Source organism: Melampsora larici-populina (assembly GCF_000204055.1).
Source record: "Melampsora larici-populina 98AG31 unplaced genomic scaffold MELLAscaffold_45, whole genome shotgun sequence".
Classification (NCBI taxonomy): Eukaryota; Fungi; Basidiomycota; class Pucciniomycetes; order Pucciniales; family Melampsoraceae; genus Melampsora; species Melampsora laricis-populina.
In genome coordinates this window covers 169,653-189,616 of record NW_006768809.1, presented here as the reverse complement: position 1 = coordinate 189,616, position 19,964 = coordinate 169,653, and the positions used below count along the sequence as shown (strand labels likewise).

The window sequence follows — 19,964 nt, the reverse complement described above, 5'->3', positions numbered from 1 at the left end:
TGAGATTACAGTCCAAGACTTTAAAATAAAATCAAAAAAGTTAAAACGTCTTGGCATGGATCTAATATTTTGAAAAAAAAAAATTGCATGGAAGGCTCTCAATAAAATCATTCCAGAACCTGAATCTGCTGGTCAAAACAACCAATTTTGTGGTCTAGGAATCGTTTTAGGCCTTAGTTTGAGATTGACAACAGTTTGCCACCATACACTATACCATATACCCATATACACAGCTTTCAAATGATCCCAAAAGACATTCAAATCAATTGTATCACACTTTTCCTACATTATTCTTTCCTAATCGCTTTGTGTCAATCAAATTTCACATAGCAACTCAACATGTATCGTCATACCCTTTTACTTTTTTCTGTGTTGGATCTTGGTTGCACTACAGATGTCTGTTCTTATTCTCTACTGTGCTAGATGAAATTGCCTTGAAAATACTTATGTTATGTTCTATTATGATCAGAGTGGTCAGTCATTTAAATAATAGATGATTTAAATGTTTAGCAAGGTGGATCAAGTGAATGAACCATTGAATTTGTGCTCTGTCTTATTAGATGCTCAGTTCTTGCATCCTTATAAAAATCTAGGAGCAAGGTGTTCAGGTGCTCTCACTTTTAGAACCTGTTGCACACCTGGAACAACATATCTAGCATCAAGTTGTCCTCACATATTTTACTGGATGAAACATCCATGAAACTCAGAGGCCAGACTTGACAAACCTTATCAATCAAAAAGATTACCAGAAGATAAAAGACTTTGAACCATACACCTATAAGATGAATATAGGTCCAAATGATCCTTTAAGGGAATTCCATACATATCATCATTGTTGACATAAACTTGGCAAGAACATACATACTTCAACACCTCAAATCAACCATTTCTAGAAAATATATCCCAAGCAGTCACCCCAAGACAAGTGGAATATTTGTCCAACAACTATGTTCCATTCTGGATAAGATGACAAACTGATACAACACCTATATGTAATTGGGCCCGTTCCTAGATCTCGGTGCGCTGGGAACCTTTTTTTTTTTTTGGAAACGTTTCTAAATTTCGACCATGCCCTCGGCAAAAAGAGGCCCGATGAATGATGTAATGGATTGATGATTTATTGCTGTCAGTTAGGTTGATGTGTGGCAGTCAAAGGGTCAGATGTTTTCGAATGTTGCACCTGATCACCTTTCATGAGCCGAGTTGATGTCGTCGGTTGCTCGGTCAAAGGTCAACTTGTCACGGTGCACGACCAAATTTGGCCCTGTCGGCAGGTCTGTTCCCGGGGGCACCTTAAATTAGTCGGACTCGGACCATGGAGTATGTCTTATGACAGGTTTGATTGTATATTCAAGATGCACTCCGCAGTAAAGCACGTGCATACACCGACTCGAATGACAGAACTCTCCATGCAAGTGCACCAGTCGAAAGTCGAGAAATGACAAAGCATTGAAGTAACTGAAGAAGTGTTTTCTCTTTCAACCGTGTCTCTGTCTCTGTGTTATGTATGCTGAGGTCTATTTATAGAGATCTTTGTATGTAGTCCGATATGAATCCGATTTTCTCATTCTAAATCTGTCTATATTGATCAATGCGCTTTTTCTTTTAATTTTCACCAAGCTAGCTTTTTAATTTAGAAGATTAAGTAGTCAAGTTCTACCATTATGGATGTAAGATGTGGATTGAATTGATTTTAAGAAGTGAGTGAATGAGAGTGAGAGTGGTGAGAGTGAGAGTGAGAGTGAGAGTGAGAGTGAGAGTGAGAATGAGAATGAGAGTGAGAGTGAGAGTGAGAGTGAGAGTGAGAATGAGAATGAGAGTGATTGACTGGTTGCTGAGAGAATGATGAATAGTAGAATTGAATGAAATTGAATGAGAAAGAGAAAGAGAGAAGTTGATGAGAAAGAAAATTAAATAAAATTAAATTAAATCCAAATTAAACTAAAGACTCTATCTTCTCTTGAAGTCTTCTTTCTAATCCTCATCAGACTCAAATCGATATCATATCAGACTCAGTCATCTTCATCAGATTTCTCATTTTATCATTAAAGTACATATACTATCAGATTGATATCTCAAGATTTACTTATTATGATGGATAAAACTACTCATCAAGTTAAGACTACAAAGAGAGTTTCATCTTTCTTATCACATTTTACTTTTCATCATCAAATCAACAATAACCAAATTAAGAAATCGAATAACAATCATCATTCACTTTCGATCAACAGTACTGCTACTGCTAACAGTGCTAACCATCTCAATCAATCAAATCAAATCATCAGTCCTAGTCATTCAGATCTATCTTCTATCATCTCAGCTTCACCTATCACTCCTAACCATGATATTCATCTTCTTCAATCGAACACTACCAACAACAACCCCAACAACACCACTTCTTACTTTCAATTCCCAACTCATCATTCTAACAAATCTAACCTAACTTCAATTCCAATCCCAATCCCAACTTCAACTCTCACCACTCAATCTTCTCTATCTAATCTGTCTACATCAACTTCTCTCTTAACCGATGAATCTCAATCTTTATTCTCTTCAGCTTCATCTCGTTCAAACAACAATAAACCGGCTTTCATCAAAGTACTCAAGAAACTCAATGAACAATCTACTCCGACTTCTTCGCTTTCTTCATCTCCTCGTGAACCTAAAATCTTTCAATCAAATCAGATCAGTAAATCTTCTTCACTCACTCCACTCTGGGAATCTGAACTAGAACACTTTCCATGCTCAAAAGCAGCATTAGAAGGTTTTACCAAGTAAGTCGATCAGCTTCATGGCATCATTCATTTTGGAATTTCTCTCTAATGTCCTATTCATCTGAATCGCAGATATAGAGGTACATTACTTAAACATACTCCACCTGCTCAAGTTGGCTTTTGGAATTCGAGATCATCAAAAGTTTGGAAAACTACTCTATGTTGTTTAACCGCCATCTATCCACACAACCATCCCACATTAAATAGTGAAGCGACACTTTACAATCTACATATCTTCAATAGTCCTTCACCGGCTCAAAACGAATTAGAATCAGCTAGACTACGAATCGAAGCGAGTAGTATAGTTTGTGTATTGGAAAACAAGATGGCAGGTGAATCGTTAGTTTTAAAGATCACAGGTAAAGAAGTTAGTAAGAACCTAGATACTTCTCAAATCATTGAAACTCAAACTAGTTGGATGTTTGCTATGGAAGATGTCACTCATCTCAAGACTTGGATGAAAACTTTTAAAGAGATCGTCAATGAATTAAGACAAAACTCGGGCAATGAGACCACTCAAGCTTTCTATTCAGCTTCGTCTACTAGTACGACTACTACCAATAATCGTCCGTATTCAAGTATGAGTCATCCTTCAACTCAACCTGCTGATCCTCATCTAAGAGTTCCATCAAGACATACGAATATCAATCCTAGTTTATTATCTATCAATTCATCCATCAGATCAGTCACTTCAAACTTTTTGGGTCCTACTTCATTTCAATCGGCTACTCCTAAATCTAAATCAGACACTTGGTCATCATCTGTCAAATCTCAATCATTTCATCAACCGATCCGAACCGATCCGGTTCTCGAAACTCTCAGACCTGAAGAATCACCATACCGTACCTCTCCCTTGATCCGATCCCAAACCTCAGTACCAACTAAATCTTCCGACCTCGGTTCCCAACCTTCGAGTTCTACCAGTTCTTTATCGTCTCATCAAACCTCTCTACCTTGTCCTCCTAGAAGATCATCTAGATCAGTTAACCCTGAGTCCTTCAAACCTAGACCGTTACTAAGTCATTTGATCATCAAGAAACCTAGCACAACCGTCGGCTCGTCTAAAACGGATTTCGAACGGAATGGAATGTTAAGTGGTCCTTTGGTGGCTCCTCCTACAGCTGCTTTACCTCCGATTCCAGACGAAGGTACTGAAAAGGGTTCAGAAGAAACCGTTCATGGGTCTTGATCTTGGATTCATACTCTTGGTGTTTTTTTTTGTTGGATTATTACTTTCTCTCTTCATTCATTTAGTTCTCTTTTTATATTTTTTCTTTTTTTTTCTCAATCAAAAACTCTCGCTCTCTTTCTCTCTTCCTTTCCCTCTTATTTGTTCAAGTCTTCTCTTTCGATCATCTTTCTTTGCATGATTTGTTTTTCTTAAATTTCGTTAGGTTTTCATCAACTCATTCTTTCTTGACAACCAAATGTCAATTCTTCTTGACATTCTGTTTGTTTTCTCTTCTTTATCAATCATTTTTATCAATTCTGATCACCTCATTTTTTTTCTTTACAAGTCAAACTCAATTCTTCTTGAAATTACCTGTGTGTGTGTGTGGTTCTCTTTTTTTTATACCTATCATTTTTTCATCAACCTCATTCTTTTTTACAACCGAAAGTCAATTCTTCTTGACATTCTCTATATATGTGTTCCTTCATTCCATTTTTTTTACATCAAGCTCATTCTTTTCACACAACCAAATCCGTTTCTTCTTGACATGATATGCATTTTTTTTTGGTTTCGGTTTCGGTTTCGGTTTGGATGGAACATTTCTCATTTTTTATCTCTATGATCAAGTTGTAAACCTAAAAACTAGTCTAGTGTTTTGATTAAATATTTATTTTTAACCTTTTTTTCTTTTTCCTTTGTTGGATCTCAAAGTGTTGATTATATTTAATTTTTTTTTTTCATATTACTTATTCAATCAATCAATCAATGCTTTATAATTGATGATTCTTTGTTTTTGTTTTTTGTTTGGGTGTGTAGGAATTAAAAAATGAAAATGAACATGAAAATGGGGTTTTGAAGGGATTCGATACATGAGAGGACTGTCATTCTGCTGAAACTTGAGAAAAGATTACAAAGTTTTTTTAATTATATGGTTGGGTTTAAGTTAATATGAGAATCCAAATTAAACCATTCAGACTTTTCATTTGGTTAAATCTGATTATGAAAACTGAAATTTGAAGTTTTATTTTTGTTTTTTCTTCATGAATGTTGAACAATTTGTAGTAGAGGAGTGGTAAGTAATGGAAAAAGTTAATTAAACAGCCAATGTATTTATCAAAATACAAATCTATATTACCAGGGTGTTTTTTATGTAAGTCTTGTTGTGTAAATATCAAGTGTATAGTTACAGAATCACAGACTCTTTTTACAACCAAATTTAAGAATAATTGCACTTTGTTTCAAAAAAAAATGTGCACACTCTAGCCAACAAAACTGGACCAAATCAAGCATTATGGGTTTTGTGAAGCAGTAGATTTGAGCTTGGTTGGGATCCTAGATGATCATCAGGCCTTTATCTCACACAAAAAACCAAGATCCAATCTTTTGGTGAGAAAATCCCATTGATTGTACAAATGTAACACAGTTGATCATGTGAGCCACCATGGATTATTTTGGTATGGTTTCTGTGTTTTTTGGATCAGATAATTTATATCAAGGTGGTTTGTCTTCCTACAGGAAACTCATCACTTGTTTCTTGTGTTATCACTTATTTACACAACTGGATTATGGGGTTCACAATTGTGTGTTAGATATTTGTGGTAGGTTGGTCAAGATTGATAAATGGAAAGATGTAAGGATACAAAATGCTTTGGAAGGGAAAGTTGTCTTTTTGTATGTCATACTGACTTGAAAAAACTTAGTTTGGATTTGGTTTATGAGTTTTGAATGGTTTTGCACATCAAAGGCCCTGAGGACCAGTCAAAATCCCCAAGGATCAGTCAAAAGTTCCAAGGATTGGTCAAAAAGTTCCAAGCATTTGACAATACTCTAGAAGAAACTGGCAGAAGCCCAAGGAACTAAGACAAAGAGCTTACATAAAAACAAACTGTTTTCTATAGGAAAACATGCCTCTACTTTTCTTTTCTGCACAGGAAATTTTACTTTGGGGGTAGTGTGAGCTAATGATGTCACCCGGTATCCTAAGCAAAGGCAGCCTTACGTCAGTTCTTGACAAAAAAACTGATTTTTCATTGACTTATCAATGCTCAATACAGACACATTAAATCAATTTTCTCAACCAGATACTAAACTTGGACATGGATGACTTCCCGTCAAAGTACTCACTATCACTGCAAACATCATTCAACTTCCCCAAGTGGGCAGGAAAGAATGATTGGGATTATGATTTGTCATAAAATGATCAATCACTCCACACCTAAGCCATAACACCCACACTACATATGTGTAGCAGGCTCAGTGAATAGGTGGTTATCATGTACATACAGTTCTGCTCAGTTATCTGATCATCAGGATAAGTTATTCATATGTAAGGACAGCACTATTTGGCAACCACTTTTTTTGACCCGACACCCTGTAGTTTTTTGGTACTTACCTGCGCTTTTCACGCAAACCCGGACCCGACTCTGCCAAATTTGGCCACAGCCGCCGCAATACCAGCTTCTGTATCGGACACAGGACTTCTCACCATGGGAAACAAGGCTATGACCACCTCCAATCACATATCAAACCGGGCTACCACCAATTCTCTACCACTTACATTGACATTGACCTTCAACACCGTTTGATCTGTTCAATACGAAGGAGTTTCTCTCTCAGTTTTGATCAACATCAACAATTGATCTGAGGTTCTCTTGTTTGTGTCTATCATGAATAGATTTTTGTTGTGGAAGTTATCTCTCAATTTGTGATGCTCATTACATTACAATATACACTTGTTTTTCTTATCACTTGTTTGTTTCATCTTTTATCTCTACTTCTTTTTTTGTCGTTTGTTTTTGAAATTGATTGCAAAAAAACAATTTGTGTATTTGATAAGTGATCCGATCTTATGAGTCAGTTGAGGTGCCTGTCAGTCGCGGTTTCAGTCAAGGGTTGAGAAATGAGTCACATTGGTAATTGGCTTCATCATGTGACAAGTAAATGAGCCAAAAGTTGCTGAGCAAGCCGGCGCAATTACAAATTAAACCGGGCAATGTTTTAGTCAAATAGGGCGATGAATAGTAATTACCCAAACTCTGGGCATTGGGTCAAAAAACACGGTTGCCAAATAGTGCTGTCCCATATGTAATACATGCTGTAACTTTTTCAGAGTGACAAAAGCATTCAAAAGATTGACTACATACACTGACTCAACATTTTGGTGTAAAAGTCAAAAAAGTTACATGTGGTATAACATGTGATTTATTTATTCTGATGGGCAAAAAACTGAGCAGACCTGTATGGACATGATAGACAACTATTTACAGTCGTTCGCTAGTTTCTGCTGAGCCATTCTTCATCAAGCTCGATTTTAGGATTCAAATGCGAAGATCATTGCTTGAACGATTGATATTTAATTCAAAAACTCAACTTTGATTTCAAGATCCTGCGCCAGGGGCAACATCATTTGAAGGATCTTTCTATCCTATAGATGATGCTTTGTACATTAGAGAGATACTGACCTAATGGGATTGTTATCAAGATGTACAAGTTGTATAATTCCATCTGAAGCGTCATTTTAGATGACTTTTTTCAAGACCTATTTTGATTCAAATACTCAACCTCAATCTGAAGAAGGGTTTTGTTACAAAGGAATGAAGAAAGATTTGAAGAACCGTTCCAAATCTATTACTTTCTGCATTACTATATCTATCCCAAGGTCAAAATCACTACACAATGGATAGTGGTAGTGTTGTGAAAGTGCTGTGGCACTACACTTTGAAAAGCTAGTTTTTGCGATAGTGGTTGATGCACAGCCCTATACAAAAGTCCAAAGTTTCTGTAGTGGTATGTCCACTACACTCACAAGTTTTGGCAGTGTGTCCACACATATAGTGGTCCACATAGTGTACTGTAGTGTGCACTGAAGGATAATTCATTGAAATTCCATCAGGCTCTGCACCCAAACAATTAAAAGTCCTGTGCTTTGTCAGGACCCTTCTTTATCTTTCCTTTGGGGTGCAAGGTATACACATACTTGAATTCACCTCTGTCCTACTTTGGCCCACTCATCCACCTTGTGACTTTCTATCATTAGCTTTCCCCCACCACATCTACCATACCAGTGCACCTCATCAAAATCATGATCAAAAGTGAGTTTCAAATTAAAAGTATAAAGTAACCTGCCTCAATCCCCTTGTGGACCATTGCTTGTGACTAAAAACCTAGATTTATTATCTAAAACTTTGATTTGAACAGCATCCTCCCAACAAACATACTTAACATAGCACTCAATCTCCCTCCAACAAATGTACTTTTTAATTTCAACCATCATCCAGTTTCTTTATAATCAATTTCTTATCTTTCATCTTGATTTTCTTTCAATTCATCTTATCCTGTCATGCTGAAGGTATTCAATATTCAAGATGCCACTGTTACAGACAACAAGTACAATGTATTTTCTCCAACTCCTTCTGCTGACAATGACGTTAGTTATGAGATGGAGGGATGCATGTCTGGGAAGTTCCCATTGATTGGTGGCTTGCTGTGTTCATGGTGAAAGGTAAGTTTTGCTTTCATTCTCTTTACCACTACTATGATTTCTCACTACTTTGTGTGATGTAGGAAAACTCAGGTGCCTTTTGTGTTATTGCAAAGATGGCTCAGGATTTCCTGTGCTGTTCTGCAACCACCTGTTTGTGTGAGAGGGTATTTTTTGGAGCAGCCAATTTCTGCAGGTCTGATCAAACGGCATTGGAAAGTGCAACCATTGAGCAACTTACTTCAATGTGTGAATTGATGAAGGCATGTCCCAATGGTCCCAGAGAGTTTTCTGAGGCCTTTGTGTTGGTTGTGTATATGGAAAAAATGAAGTAATCCTTCATTGTCAATCTTTCTACATCTTTTTTCTTTGTTATTTCCCTATACACTTGTTCATCATTCAACATATCTTATTGTTCAAGTTCAAAACCTTCTTTAATACAAATCTTGGCTATTTTATCTCACTCCTTTCCCCTTGATTTACAACTCCCTTTAAAACTTGCTTCATGTTCAATCTTTCTTATTTTTCCTGACCGGCTCACATAGTCCATAAACCAAGTTCAATGGTTCTTTGTACATATTGTCTACATAGTGCACTACATGCCTTTTGATAAGTTTCTTTTTTTGTATTCAAACAACATGTGCACTATTATAGTGCTAGTGAGACAATATTACAGTGAGTGTTAGTGACTAACACACAGCACTACATGCAATCCATAGTGGGTGTCTGCAAATAGCGGTGTGTATTGGTTCTTCAAAATAGTGGTACACCACATCACTACCAAGGACCTGTCATATAGCTGTGCATAGTGAAGTGATTTCAACCTTGCTGGTACAGACATTGGTCCAAAAGCAAATCCTTCATGGATTGGCTAGGTTTTGATTCAATCATCTCTTACACTGTAAAATGATTGAGCATCTTTATCACATGGAGAATACCTTGGTCGCTGATGATTAGGGTATTTAGTAGGGTGATGATGCCTAATCTTGATTGCAGCGACACAGAAGAATTGTGAAAATTATATGGCCATTTTTGTCCGCCTCAGTCTCCTGATGAAAAGATACAGGAGGACACAATCAACCAGAAAACTTGATGACTACATATAAAAGAAGTAGACGTTGGTAGTCCCAAGCATTTCCTCAACCAGCTAGTCAAGTTAACCATCCAATGATGCAATACTCCAGCTTCATACTAAATCCTAGTGATTATTTTCTTCTGACTTGTTGATATTTGAGAAAAGATGCCAGGATTCTTCAATTACACGCTATGTGACGGTGCGAGGTTCATGCAGCAGTATGCTGGTGTAAACCCATGATATGTGGGTCAGTGAAAGGTTGTGTTTGGCGCAGGCAATCACGTGGCGGGCGTGGTGTGAGACTCGTGGTTTGAAAAGTGTTTGCATATAAGCATGGGCCTAGGGCTGTATCATGCCTGTAGGTGAATTTATCAGGGGCAGTTTGATAATTATCAGTGAATATACAAAAGTCAGATCTACCCTGGGTCCGTGATGTACTACAACTTCAAGCAATCTCCAATCTCCGTTGGGTGCCTGCACCGTCTCACCTCCATCACTTCACCAAGCACAGACTCAAACCTGACCAACTCCACCTTTGCTCCTCGCTCCTTGCAGCTCATTGAAGTCTGACATAAACCCCGGCTTTGTTTGATTCAATCAACGTGCCCAGTCATCCCGAGCATTAAAAGAGCAAGACTTATCACGCCGAATCTTACTGGAGTTAAAAAATTGAAGGCTGTGGGATTCGAACCCACGCCCGAAGACTGCGGATTACGTTGATCAACAACCTAAACACAGCGCCTTACACCTCGTGCAAGTGGGTGACGTACACAAATTCTGCGTCGCGCCGACGTTTACATAAGCCGTGTGACAGCGACATCCGTGCGAAAGTCTGCTACAGCCTGTGCTGTATGCTGCGACAGCGTGTGCTACAGCGTGGGACTTTTGGCACGGATTGAGAAAGACGAACTAGGAGGAGCTCTTATGAAATTCAGCACTGGATCATCCCTTGCAACCTGCAACTTTGAGCCTTTTGAAATCTATTGCTCAACCTGGAGAGGTTTATAAGTGAGCCATGATAGAAAGGTCGTGTCCAAGACAGTCACAGACCCCGTTCCTAGCCCATACTCCATCACCTTCTTTGAATCCATCGCACTCTTTGAGATGAACGTTTTTTGTACGTGTTCAAAATGCACGCAGCATCCCTGGAAAGACTCTACCGGAGTGACAAGGATAGGAAAATATCAGTCGAAGGCCACCAAGAATAAACATATGAGAGCTGATGCCCAACGACTTGTAGAGGAACCACCAGTAGAGAGTATAAAGAGTCGAAAGAGTCGTGCATCAACCCCATCAGACGACACAAGTTCGTCAGATACCAGCACAGATGCCAGCGCTAGTACTAGCAACAACGTATCACCAGTGGCAGACTATACCCGTACGTAGATTCCTGGTCAAAGTTGTTGAACAGCAGCAGAAACACTAATCACGATGCTTGTTTCAGTCATTGTCGTGGTCTTCATTGCTTGGCTTCACTTGTTTTGCAACGTTAGTCTGCAGAACTGTCGGATTGCGCGAGACCGAATCCTGCAGATCATTGAAGGTCGTCAGAGGATACCAGGCCATATTGATATGGGGTGTTGGGTCCGAAAGGACCCGCGGACTATCATCAGACAGCTCAATCTTTCCCCCACCTTGCGTCGGCAGATCTGCTGTCCTTCGTGCTTCAAGATTTATACGGCTCGATCTGCACCAATCTTCTGTACTTACCAGCGAGCACCAGATGCGGAGGAGTGCGGCGAACCACTTTTCAACTCGAAGACGACATTCGGAGCTATCAAAGACAAAGGAAAGATGCCTTCAGAGTCTTCTGCAACTCGTGTATCTGATTTCCTTGCCTCGACCGATATACCACGGTGTGTTTATGTAACTCAAGATATCTTATCCTGGATCACCTGGTTTCTTGGAAGGCCTGAAGTGGAATCGGAGATTGAAAACTGGAGTAAGATGTTGTCAGCTTCTGAAGGTTCCAGCTTATACGACGTTCAACAATCTCCAGCATGGGAGAGTCTTGACTGGAATGAACACAGTCTCACAAGCTCAGCCCCTCCGATTCGATTGGTATTTAGTGTTTTCATTGATTGGTTCAATCCTTGGGGTAATAAAATCGCCGGAAAGAAAGCTTCGATTGGCCTCGAAGCTCTCAATTGCCTCAATCTTCCAACACAAAGTCGATGGACCTTATCAAACACTTGCATCGCCGGTATAATCCCTGGGCCTCACGAACCGAGCAACATCACCATTAGTCATGTCCTCGACCCCTTCATCGAAGAACTCTTGACACTTGAAGAAGGCACAATGATATGTACGCATCAGTATCCAAAAGGACGAGTAGTTCAAGCCAAGATCCTTCCTTTGATTGCGGATAGAGTGGCTGCTCACAAGGTCGCCGGTTTTGCGTCTCATTCGCATACGTACTTTTGTGCATTGTGTTATTGTACGAGGAAGGAAGTAAGGGATTTGAAAATTGGACGACTTCGAGAGAGATCCGAAACTCTATCGCATGCATCGAAATGGAAGAATTCAACAACATTGGTAGGACAGGAGAAGATTACGAAATGTCGGAACGGTAACCCAACTTCTTGACTATCCAAAAGCTATCGTCTTTGCTGGGCTCGTCATCACTATGAGCTGCAATATCGGACAAGATTTCGATGTACCGGTCGGGGTATTTCATGTCGCGTGCAAAATTCAAGCGATGGTCTCGAAGCTGAAGGAAGAGTCAGCTTGATGACCAGGATGAACAAAGTAAAGTAGATAAAGTTACTTACACGTTTTCGTCCTGTTTGTGCAGATTTCCGTGCCGCTTCTTCCGCAAACGCTCCTGCCTTCTTCTGTTCTCGGTTGAATCGAGTGGCCATGAGGAAATGTACATAGTGATCATAGACTCGAATCAAGCGAGGGACATCATTGATATAGTCCTTATCCAAGTTCATGCTGTCGAAAGCTGCACCAGCAGCGACTTGACGAAAGGCCGAGATCGCACTGATGCGACAGGCACAGTTGAGGAGGGAGTCAGTTGATTCGGTTAAGTCAGGAGACCAGCGCCGTAGACCAAGCTTAGCAAGAGTCGCGTGGATGAACATAATGTGGATTTCTTGCAGCTGAAGTGTTCCTCGAGCAGCCTTCTGTCGAAGTCGAGCGTCCTTCAGAGTGGTGATTTCTTCTTGCGCTATGAGGGCAAGTGCACCCATATTATCGGCGGCGCATTCGATCTCGGCTGCAGAGTTGAACCGAGCATAGAACTCCTTCAAAGTTTTGCGATCTGGCGCCTGCGGAACCGCTCCTCGTTCAGTCATTCCCCAGAGCACTCGGATAGTTAGAAAGAGAGCATCCTAGATATTGCATACAATATCAGTATTCAACCAGTTGACCAAGAAGAAGACATGATGCGCTTACCTTGACACCTTTGAATCCAGGTGGAAGTTCCCTTTCCTGAATCTGGCAGGGATGTCGCTTTGGAGTCGGAGGTTTCACTGTCTTGCTTGATTTCGATTTTGATGCACTTTGTACGGGTGTTGATCTAGATCGAACGGGTGTGGAACGGCTTTGAGATGATGATTTTACCGGTGTTTCAGCTGAATTCTTTGAAGTTCTTGAAGTTGAGGCTTTGGAGCGAAGCACAGTCTCCTCTGAGGTGGTGGTGGTTACCTTTCGAGACGATGACGAAGGTTTCGACTTCTTTTCCACCTTCATCTCAGCGAGTTGACTTCGAAGTTGAGCAAGATCCTCATCCTTTGATTGGACTTGGCCCTTGAGTTCGGAGAGCTGGCTATCAATAAAGGCTCTGATTTCGGGGGGTACACCGTCGGACATTGTTCCAGTATGAAGGATAGAGGAAGATTTAAATCGTGGAGAGATCCAAAAGCAATAGTAGCTGAACAAATTGAAAGAAAGCAAAGAAGGCGTAAAACGTGGAGAGGATTCCAAAAGTAATGAAAATATGAACAATATGACGAACGAAACTGAAGGCAAGGTCGAGGTGCTACTCGGCTTTATAGGGTGGACCAAAGCTCGTGGTAGAGTGGTCACTGTGCATCCTTTAGATGACATCATGACCCGCGCTGAGCTGCTGTGGTAACACATAAGGCTATCCTTCATTGGGATTGATCAAAGAAGTGATTATCGGGTTTCCGATGTCTGTAAATCCGAATCCGATTATATGCGTGGGAAGATGGGAAGATTCAGAAAACGGTGTAGCATACAAGACCCGCTGTGGTAGCAGGTGTCGCACGCTCTGTGGCACACACTGTTTCACACGCGGGTCCACGCAGAGCTTATGTAAACGTCGGCGCGCCGCAGCAGCTGTATACGTCACCCATTTGCACGAGGTGTTAGACCACTCGGCCAAACCTCCATGTTCCCGAAGAGTACTAGGTGCTACTCAACATGCTCAAAAAGACCCTCAAGCATTCATCATAATCACTTTTTTTGGGGGTGCTCATACTTGCTGCCTCACACGTGAAGCAATCCAGTGTTGAATTAATGCACAATTTTGAGAGAGAAGTTTATATCTCAGTCTATAAGTAAGGATTGGGCGTAGAAATAAATAGATTATTGCATGTTTATGTTTATCTGGAAAAAAAGTTGTCCTTTGTCTCACCATCCTTGACAAAGAATGAAGTGATCTTCCATGAATAATGACTGAGTTAAGAACCTGATGATTGAAAACCACATCTGATTCAAATTCAATTCAGTCCGGAATGTTGATTGCTTTCCTGTGTTCACAATTTATCCAAGGCACAATTCTCAAGCCAAACTAAGGAGGGTGAATATCGAGCTGGCAATGGAGAGTCATTGAGATTGCTGATCATGAGGGAATTTGAAGTGGGGTATGATCTATTTAAATGCAGTCTTGGTCCTGAAAATGCAAATGCTCATTATCCAATCTTCCTATCCGTTGTGTGGGCTTGTTGTTTTCTTGTCTTTGATTGATCAGCTTGGTTATTTGCTATTATCTTGGTTACAAAATGCATATACCATGATCAGGTGTGATGCTACCACGCCTAAAGCTTCTCTTCAAAAATATCGGCATCCGTTGGCCTCCATCATCAAAAGTTCTATCTTTCAAAACTACAGAGCTAGGTCTCATTTTTTGGACAAAAATTCATGATTTCACTTTATTTCGCTTCAGCTATGCTGGTCCATACGCTTTTCATGATTGCATCTCATTCGCCATCTTCCTTGGCGTTTCACTCTGACATCACCTCACCATACGATCAAGTCTGTCAAGCCCACTCTACGGTCTTTCAAGACATTCTAGAATACGATAACTCGACCAAGAAGTTGTCTAAAAACTCTTTAAATTTCTCCAATCTAAGCTATAACTCTGATCACGAACTAAAGCCCGATTCGGCATATCCTATACAATCTGAAAGATATGGATTCCATCGAGACTCATGTTATCCACATCCCACTGATCAGAAACAAGAACCAGTTTGTATATATCTTAATCCTAATTTCGATCAAGGTCAGGGTATCGTGTTCATAACTCGAATACCGGTTTTTGAAGAAGGTTTAGAACAGTTTACTTCTTTTCGCTCTACATCTGGATCAAAGCGCCACAATCGACATGAACTACCCTTCAAGGTGATTGATATGGCTCACAAAGGTGGAAAAGGTGCTATATCCAATAGAAAATTACATTTGGGAGATTCAGTGATCACAAGTCATCCAGTCGTAGTCATGGCTGCTGAACCTGAAAGTCTGAATAGATCAGATTGGGTCAAGATAAGAAAGCGTGGAATTAATTTGTTACCGTCGAGAACAAGGGATGAAATCTTCAAGTTACATGGAGTTGGAGAAAATGAGGAAGATTTGGCGGGTTCTATCCTTGAAAGGAATTCATTCGAGACTCGATTTGGGAATCAATCAAACTTACATTTTGCATTAGTCCTTACACCCTCGTCAGTCATTTTCACTTGCTTCCTTACAAGGCGCTGCTTCTCAATTAAAATGAAGAAACTAATTATGATGTCAAACCCTGTTAAACCACTATGATTCCTGGCATACATCTTTTCCTCATCCATCTCAGTCGACTCAATCATGACTGCAGACCTAAGTGAGTGAATTTCACTTTGTGGATATCATTGATCAAAGTTCTCGAGAGCAAATAATTGATATTGTCGATGTTTTTGGTCGGGTTTAGCGTGGCGTTCTACTTCGATGATCATGCACTTCAAGTCTCGATGCATGCAATCCGAGATATTTCTCCAGGTGAAGAATTGACAATATCTTGTGAGTTTTCAATTTCTCTACACGGAATGGGCCATTCAAGATGGAAAGCCATGCTACCTACCCCGAGAATATCGATCTAAAAGTTATTTCCAAAACTTCAGATCGAGATATGAAGCTACCTCGTCTTGAAAGACAACAAGAACTCGAAGATTACGGTTTCAACTGTACTTGTTCACTTTGCTCTTTACCAGATTTGCCAGCTCGACTGTCAGATGATAGAATCTACGAGATGGGTGAACTCGATGGTATTCTTCAGGATTGGTCCATTCATTCTTCTGCTACTCCAGCCACGTCAGAAAGATTAATAACTTTGTTTAAATTGGTCAGTCTTTCCACTCGAAGCTTTTGGTTCAGTACTCTGTATCACTTTGATTCTAACTTTCTTCTTGTTTGGTTTTCTCTTGACAAGGAAAGAATGGATAATGGAATAGAAGAAGGTTACACATTAGCCTCACTGAGTTATAACTCCGTGGGAGATGTCGAAAGAGCTAAGATGTACGCCTCTCTAGCTCTAGCTTATGGCACTGTCTCATCAGGTCCGAAGTGGGAAGACTTTGATTCTGTCTTGCAGTTGGAGCAAGAGCCTGAACAACATTGGTCTTACAAAAAGCGTCTTTAAATTGCCTATGTAAATACTTTTTGATTGAGGGATTTGATAAGTGCTATGGCTCAAAGATGATGTTATTTGGTGATATAACCATTCATCCTAACTCTTCAGTTTATCCACATGACTTTTGAACAGTATCCTATTAAAAAACATCTGCAATGCAATCGGATCAAAACCCCAATTTGAGTCTGCTTTCTATAGTTTCCAGGCTCAAAGCGATACAGACATATATATCAAGAACAAAATGCTACACGTTCCAAAAACACTTGACGTGGATAAATGATGACTGATTTGTACAAGTGGAAATCAATATGAGACTGCGATAATCATCAGAAGTGAATTAAAAGTCTATGTTTCCCGGCGCCTATAAGACCAATGTGTCTCTGGTGATTGCTCCAATTCAAGTACTGCATCGTATTCTTCCCACTTTGGACCGTTGAGGATGATTCCACGAGCTATAGCTAAAGATGCATACATACTTGCCCTCTGTGAGTCACCCACAGCGTTATATGCCAATGAAACCATTGTGTAAGCTTCTTCTAGACCTGTATCTAGCCGTTCCTATCAAACAAACAAAAGGCTTCCGTTGTGTTCAAATATTGAAGAATTAACGATATGATTTAGAACAGACAAACCAGTTTGTAGAGCTCCAAGACATGTTCAGCCATAGTAGGAGTAGCTTTGGATGTAGGTGACCAGTCAATCAAGTGTGCAGTGAGCTCATCAATTTGCCGTATTCGAGAATCTGAGACTTCAACAGCATGTGATGGTAAAGAACAAAGTGAACATTGACATTCAAATCCGTAATGTTTCAATTCTATTCTTCTTTCTTCGCGTGACAGTTTCATATCCCGATCTGACATCCAGAATTCACAAAGAAAGAAATCCACATTGATCGTAAATTTTGCTTGCTGATCTACTTTTTGGGGGTAAACATATCCAAAGCTTACAAGAAATTGTGACTTCTTCACCGGGTGCAATATCTCGGATTGCATACATGTAAACTTGAAGCGTCGATTCATCAAAGTGAAAGGCTGCATTAGCACGACAATCATGATTTAATCTCCTAAATCCAAAACAACAAGGATCAGCGAAGCAGAAACATTTTGAATGATTTGCATTTTTGGATGTAAAATCATCACTCACGCAGGTTCTGGGATCACAGCAAAGAATGGGACTTCATCTTCTCCAATCGAAAATTCAAATCCATTTCTACTGATCGCAGATTCGATCCAAATTTCTTCCGTTTCACCTATCGCGTGCATTGTAGCAAAAGCAGCTCTAGTTTGAATTGGTAAATAGTCTACCATCTTTTTTCTAATCATACCCCAATCTTTTCTATCCCAAACTAATGATTCGACTGATATGGCAATGATTGAATGGTCTGTTATAACCAAATCACCTAAATTATATCTTGATTTTGCAATCATACCTTTTCCACCTTTCTCTGGCATATCTATAACTTCGAATTTTCTTAAATTTCGTTTTTCATCTGTTAATACTTTTGAATTAGGTTTAAAGATTGTAATTGATTTAAGAGCTTCCATGAAAACTGAAGGTCTAGACAAGAAAACTACGCCCCTCCCTTGAGCAAATCTTGAGTTGAGGTAAATGCAAAATGATTCATTGTTAATATCGCTTTCATGAGGATAACATTCTTGTTGAACAAATCCATCTAGGCGAGATGATTCTTCGTGATCCTCACGAATTGATTGATGTTTGATTTTATCAAACTTATATATTAATCCATCTGAGTTCAGGTTTTGATGAAGAGAGATTCCGGTAAATCCATTAGTTCCGTTCATAAGGGGAGTTTTGGGGCCGAGAGACGCAAGAGAATGGTTTGTGAGGTTTGGTGCCATACAAAGGGGTTCGACGAGTGAGAAGCCATTGAGTCGATTAAGTGAATCATCTTTGCTATGAACGAGGTGACAATAGCAAGACCTGATGAAAGCCAGGGCAAGCCAAAATGAAGAGAAGGAACCATCAAGTCGCATGACACGCGGAGTTCAATAGACGAATGCAAAGTGCGTCGAGAGATATGAATAGTGGGCGAGACCTTTGCGATACTTGATGATATGAGTTGGGTTGATGGGAAAACGCAATATTGAGAGACTTGAGATATGTTAGCAGGCTCAAACAAAGGATCAAGTAGGTGAGACTTATGATATCAAGTGGTACCTGATTTGCACACACATTGAACGTTAGACAAGGCAAAGGTTCTCGTCATCCGCTGCAACCGTACAAAGGAAGAATTAAATTCACCTTCATTCTTGTCCATGGTGTATGAGATGGATGGTAGAAAAGTTCCATCAAAGGTAACAAAAGACAAAGCTTTTTGTTGGTCAGTTCTTCTTACTCATTACCACTCCAGCGATCTTCTCAGTTGTAGTACCACGCAAAAACTTCTCCAATTAGGCAACGGTTTTTCCTGTCGACCTGTCTTTTCTTGCAGACTTGATCGGAAAATATCTTGGACGAGAGGCCTGGTAGATATATGCGGTCGATGAATTCCAGCAACCTGCTGCGAAAGCACGCAAACTGCCTGAAGAACTTGTAATAAGATATTTGGACTGATCATCTTAATACCTTTGATCTTGTTACGACCCAGAATCTTATGTTCCATGGACTCGAAACTGTTAGGATCCGGCATTCTTACATACAGGATGTAAGCCTGAATTTGACTTTTCAAACACACTTTGATGACCGTCAGTCGCTTAGAAGTCATTCCAGATGGAGCGATGATCAAAGTAGGATGTATTCAAGAATCTGACGCTGTAGAACCACAAAGCAAAGTCTATGTAGAACGTGCTCTAGAAGGTCTAGGATTGTGAGTCGAATCACAATTCTTTAACTTAATAGCTTTTTTTTCTGAGAGGTGAAATCTTAGATCCATTCCTAGAAAAGGACAGTTAACATAACTTTAGGAATTTCCTCAGAGGTTGTTGTATACATGAATGATCGGCATGGTATCCAGACATACAGAGAAAAGCAGGTTTGTTAGCATACAGTACCATCACGGAGCGAAGATGGGGCTACTGAACACGAGAAATAAAACATTACAATACATTTCCAATAAAATCATCCTAAGTATATGATAACATTTCTTAGAAAGGTCACGTGTGGATCAGCTTCGAAGCTGTATGTATCGGGTACAAATATCCTAACTTTCTCTGATCGCTGTTCCTCTCCTTCCCAACTCTCTACCACCACCACAAGATTATCCTTTCCATAAACCTTTTTCACTACCTCTTGAATCCTTCCCACTTCTCTTCCATTTCTCTTTCATCATGAATCTCCCCAAGTTAACTTTTAAAAAGATCTTCGGTCCTCGTTTTCAAAAAACCCTCTTTGTTTACTTCCCGTTGAACTTCTTCTTTGTTATCTTTTTGATTTTTGGCACTCACAAGATCTCTCGTTTCAAAGTTCCAGAGTCGTTCATCCTTAAACTCATCGCTAAAAACTTGTACATCATTCTTCCTTGGGCTTATTTCTATTCTCATATTCTTTACTCTCGCCACGACACTCTTCCAAAGGAGCGTTCGACTATTCCTGAGAAAGATATCGAACTCGGTCCAGTAGCTCCTCTTCCGAAACCTCTCGATGCTCCAATCCCCCTT

At 39.8% G+C, this 19,964-nt stretch overlaps 5 protein-coding genes across 5 annotated transcripts; 3 read left to right on the top strand and 2 right to left on the bottom strand.

Moving 5' to 3' along the window:
* Positions 1 to 3,424: 3,424 nt before the first annotated feature.
* On the top strand, positions 3,425 to 4,469 carry MELLADRAFT_72875 (uncharacterized protein; the record flags this gene model as incomplete). The annotated part of the gene is made up of 1 exon (XM_007414774.1): positions 3,425 to 4,469. A coding segment is annotated over one exon (267 nt), but the record flags the coding sequence as incomplete, so codon positions are not given.
* A 5,196-nt stretch (positions 4,470 to 9,665) lies between these two features.
* MELLADRAFT_110529 (uncharacterized protein) lies at positions 9,666 to 10,886 on the top strand (the record flags this gene model as incomplete). Its single annotated transcript, XM_007414775.1, has 3 exons — positions 9,666 to 9,706; positions 10,204 to 10,330; positions 10,641 to 10,886. 3 exons carry the CDS (start codon positions 9,666 to 9,668, stop codon positions 10,884 to 10,886), a joined length of 414 nt encoding a protein of 137 aa, XP_007414837.1.
* A 682-nt stretch (positions 10,887 to 11,568) lies between these two features.
* Positions 11,569 to 13,414, bottom strand: MELLADRAFT_117663 (uncharacterized protein; the record flags this gene model as incomplete). Its single annotated transcript, XM_007414672.1, has 4 exons — positions 11,569 to 11,996; positions 12,080 to 12,210; positions 12,272 to 12,835; positions 12,900 to 13,414. The coding sequence occupies 4 exons, from the start codon at positions 13,314 to 13,316 to the stop codon at positions 11,933 to 11,935; spliced, it is 1,176 nt and encodes a 391-aa protein (XP_007414734.1).
* Positions 13,415 to 14,609: 1,195 nt separating this feature from the next.
* On the top strand, positions 14,610 to 16,356 carry MELLADRAFT_66658 (uncharacterized protein; the record flags this gene model as incomplete). Its single annotated transcript, XM_007414776.1, has 3 exons — positions 14,610 to 15,406; positions 15,649 to 15,737; positions 15,839 to 16,356. 3 exons carry the CDS (start codon positions 14,610 to 14,612, stop codon positions 16,354 to 16,356), a joined length of 1,404 nt encoding a protein of 467 aa, XP_007414838.1.
* A 336-nt stretch (positions 16,357 to 16,692) lies between these two features.
* On the bottom strand, positions 16,693 to 18,997 carry MELLADRAFT_110526 (uncharacterized protein; the record flags this gene model as incomplete). The annotated part of the gene is made up of 5 exons (XM_007414671.1): positions 16,693 to 16,905; positions 16,980 to 17,200; positions 17,295 to 17,410; positions 17,491 to 18,288; positions 18,711 to 18,997. 5 exons carry the CDS (start codon positions 18,995 to 18,997, stop codon positions 16,693 to 16,695), a joined length of 1,635 nt encoding a protein of 544 aa, XP_007414733.1.
* Positions 18,998 to 19,964: the final 967 nt, after the last annotated feature.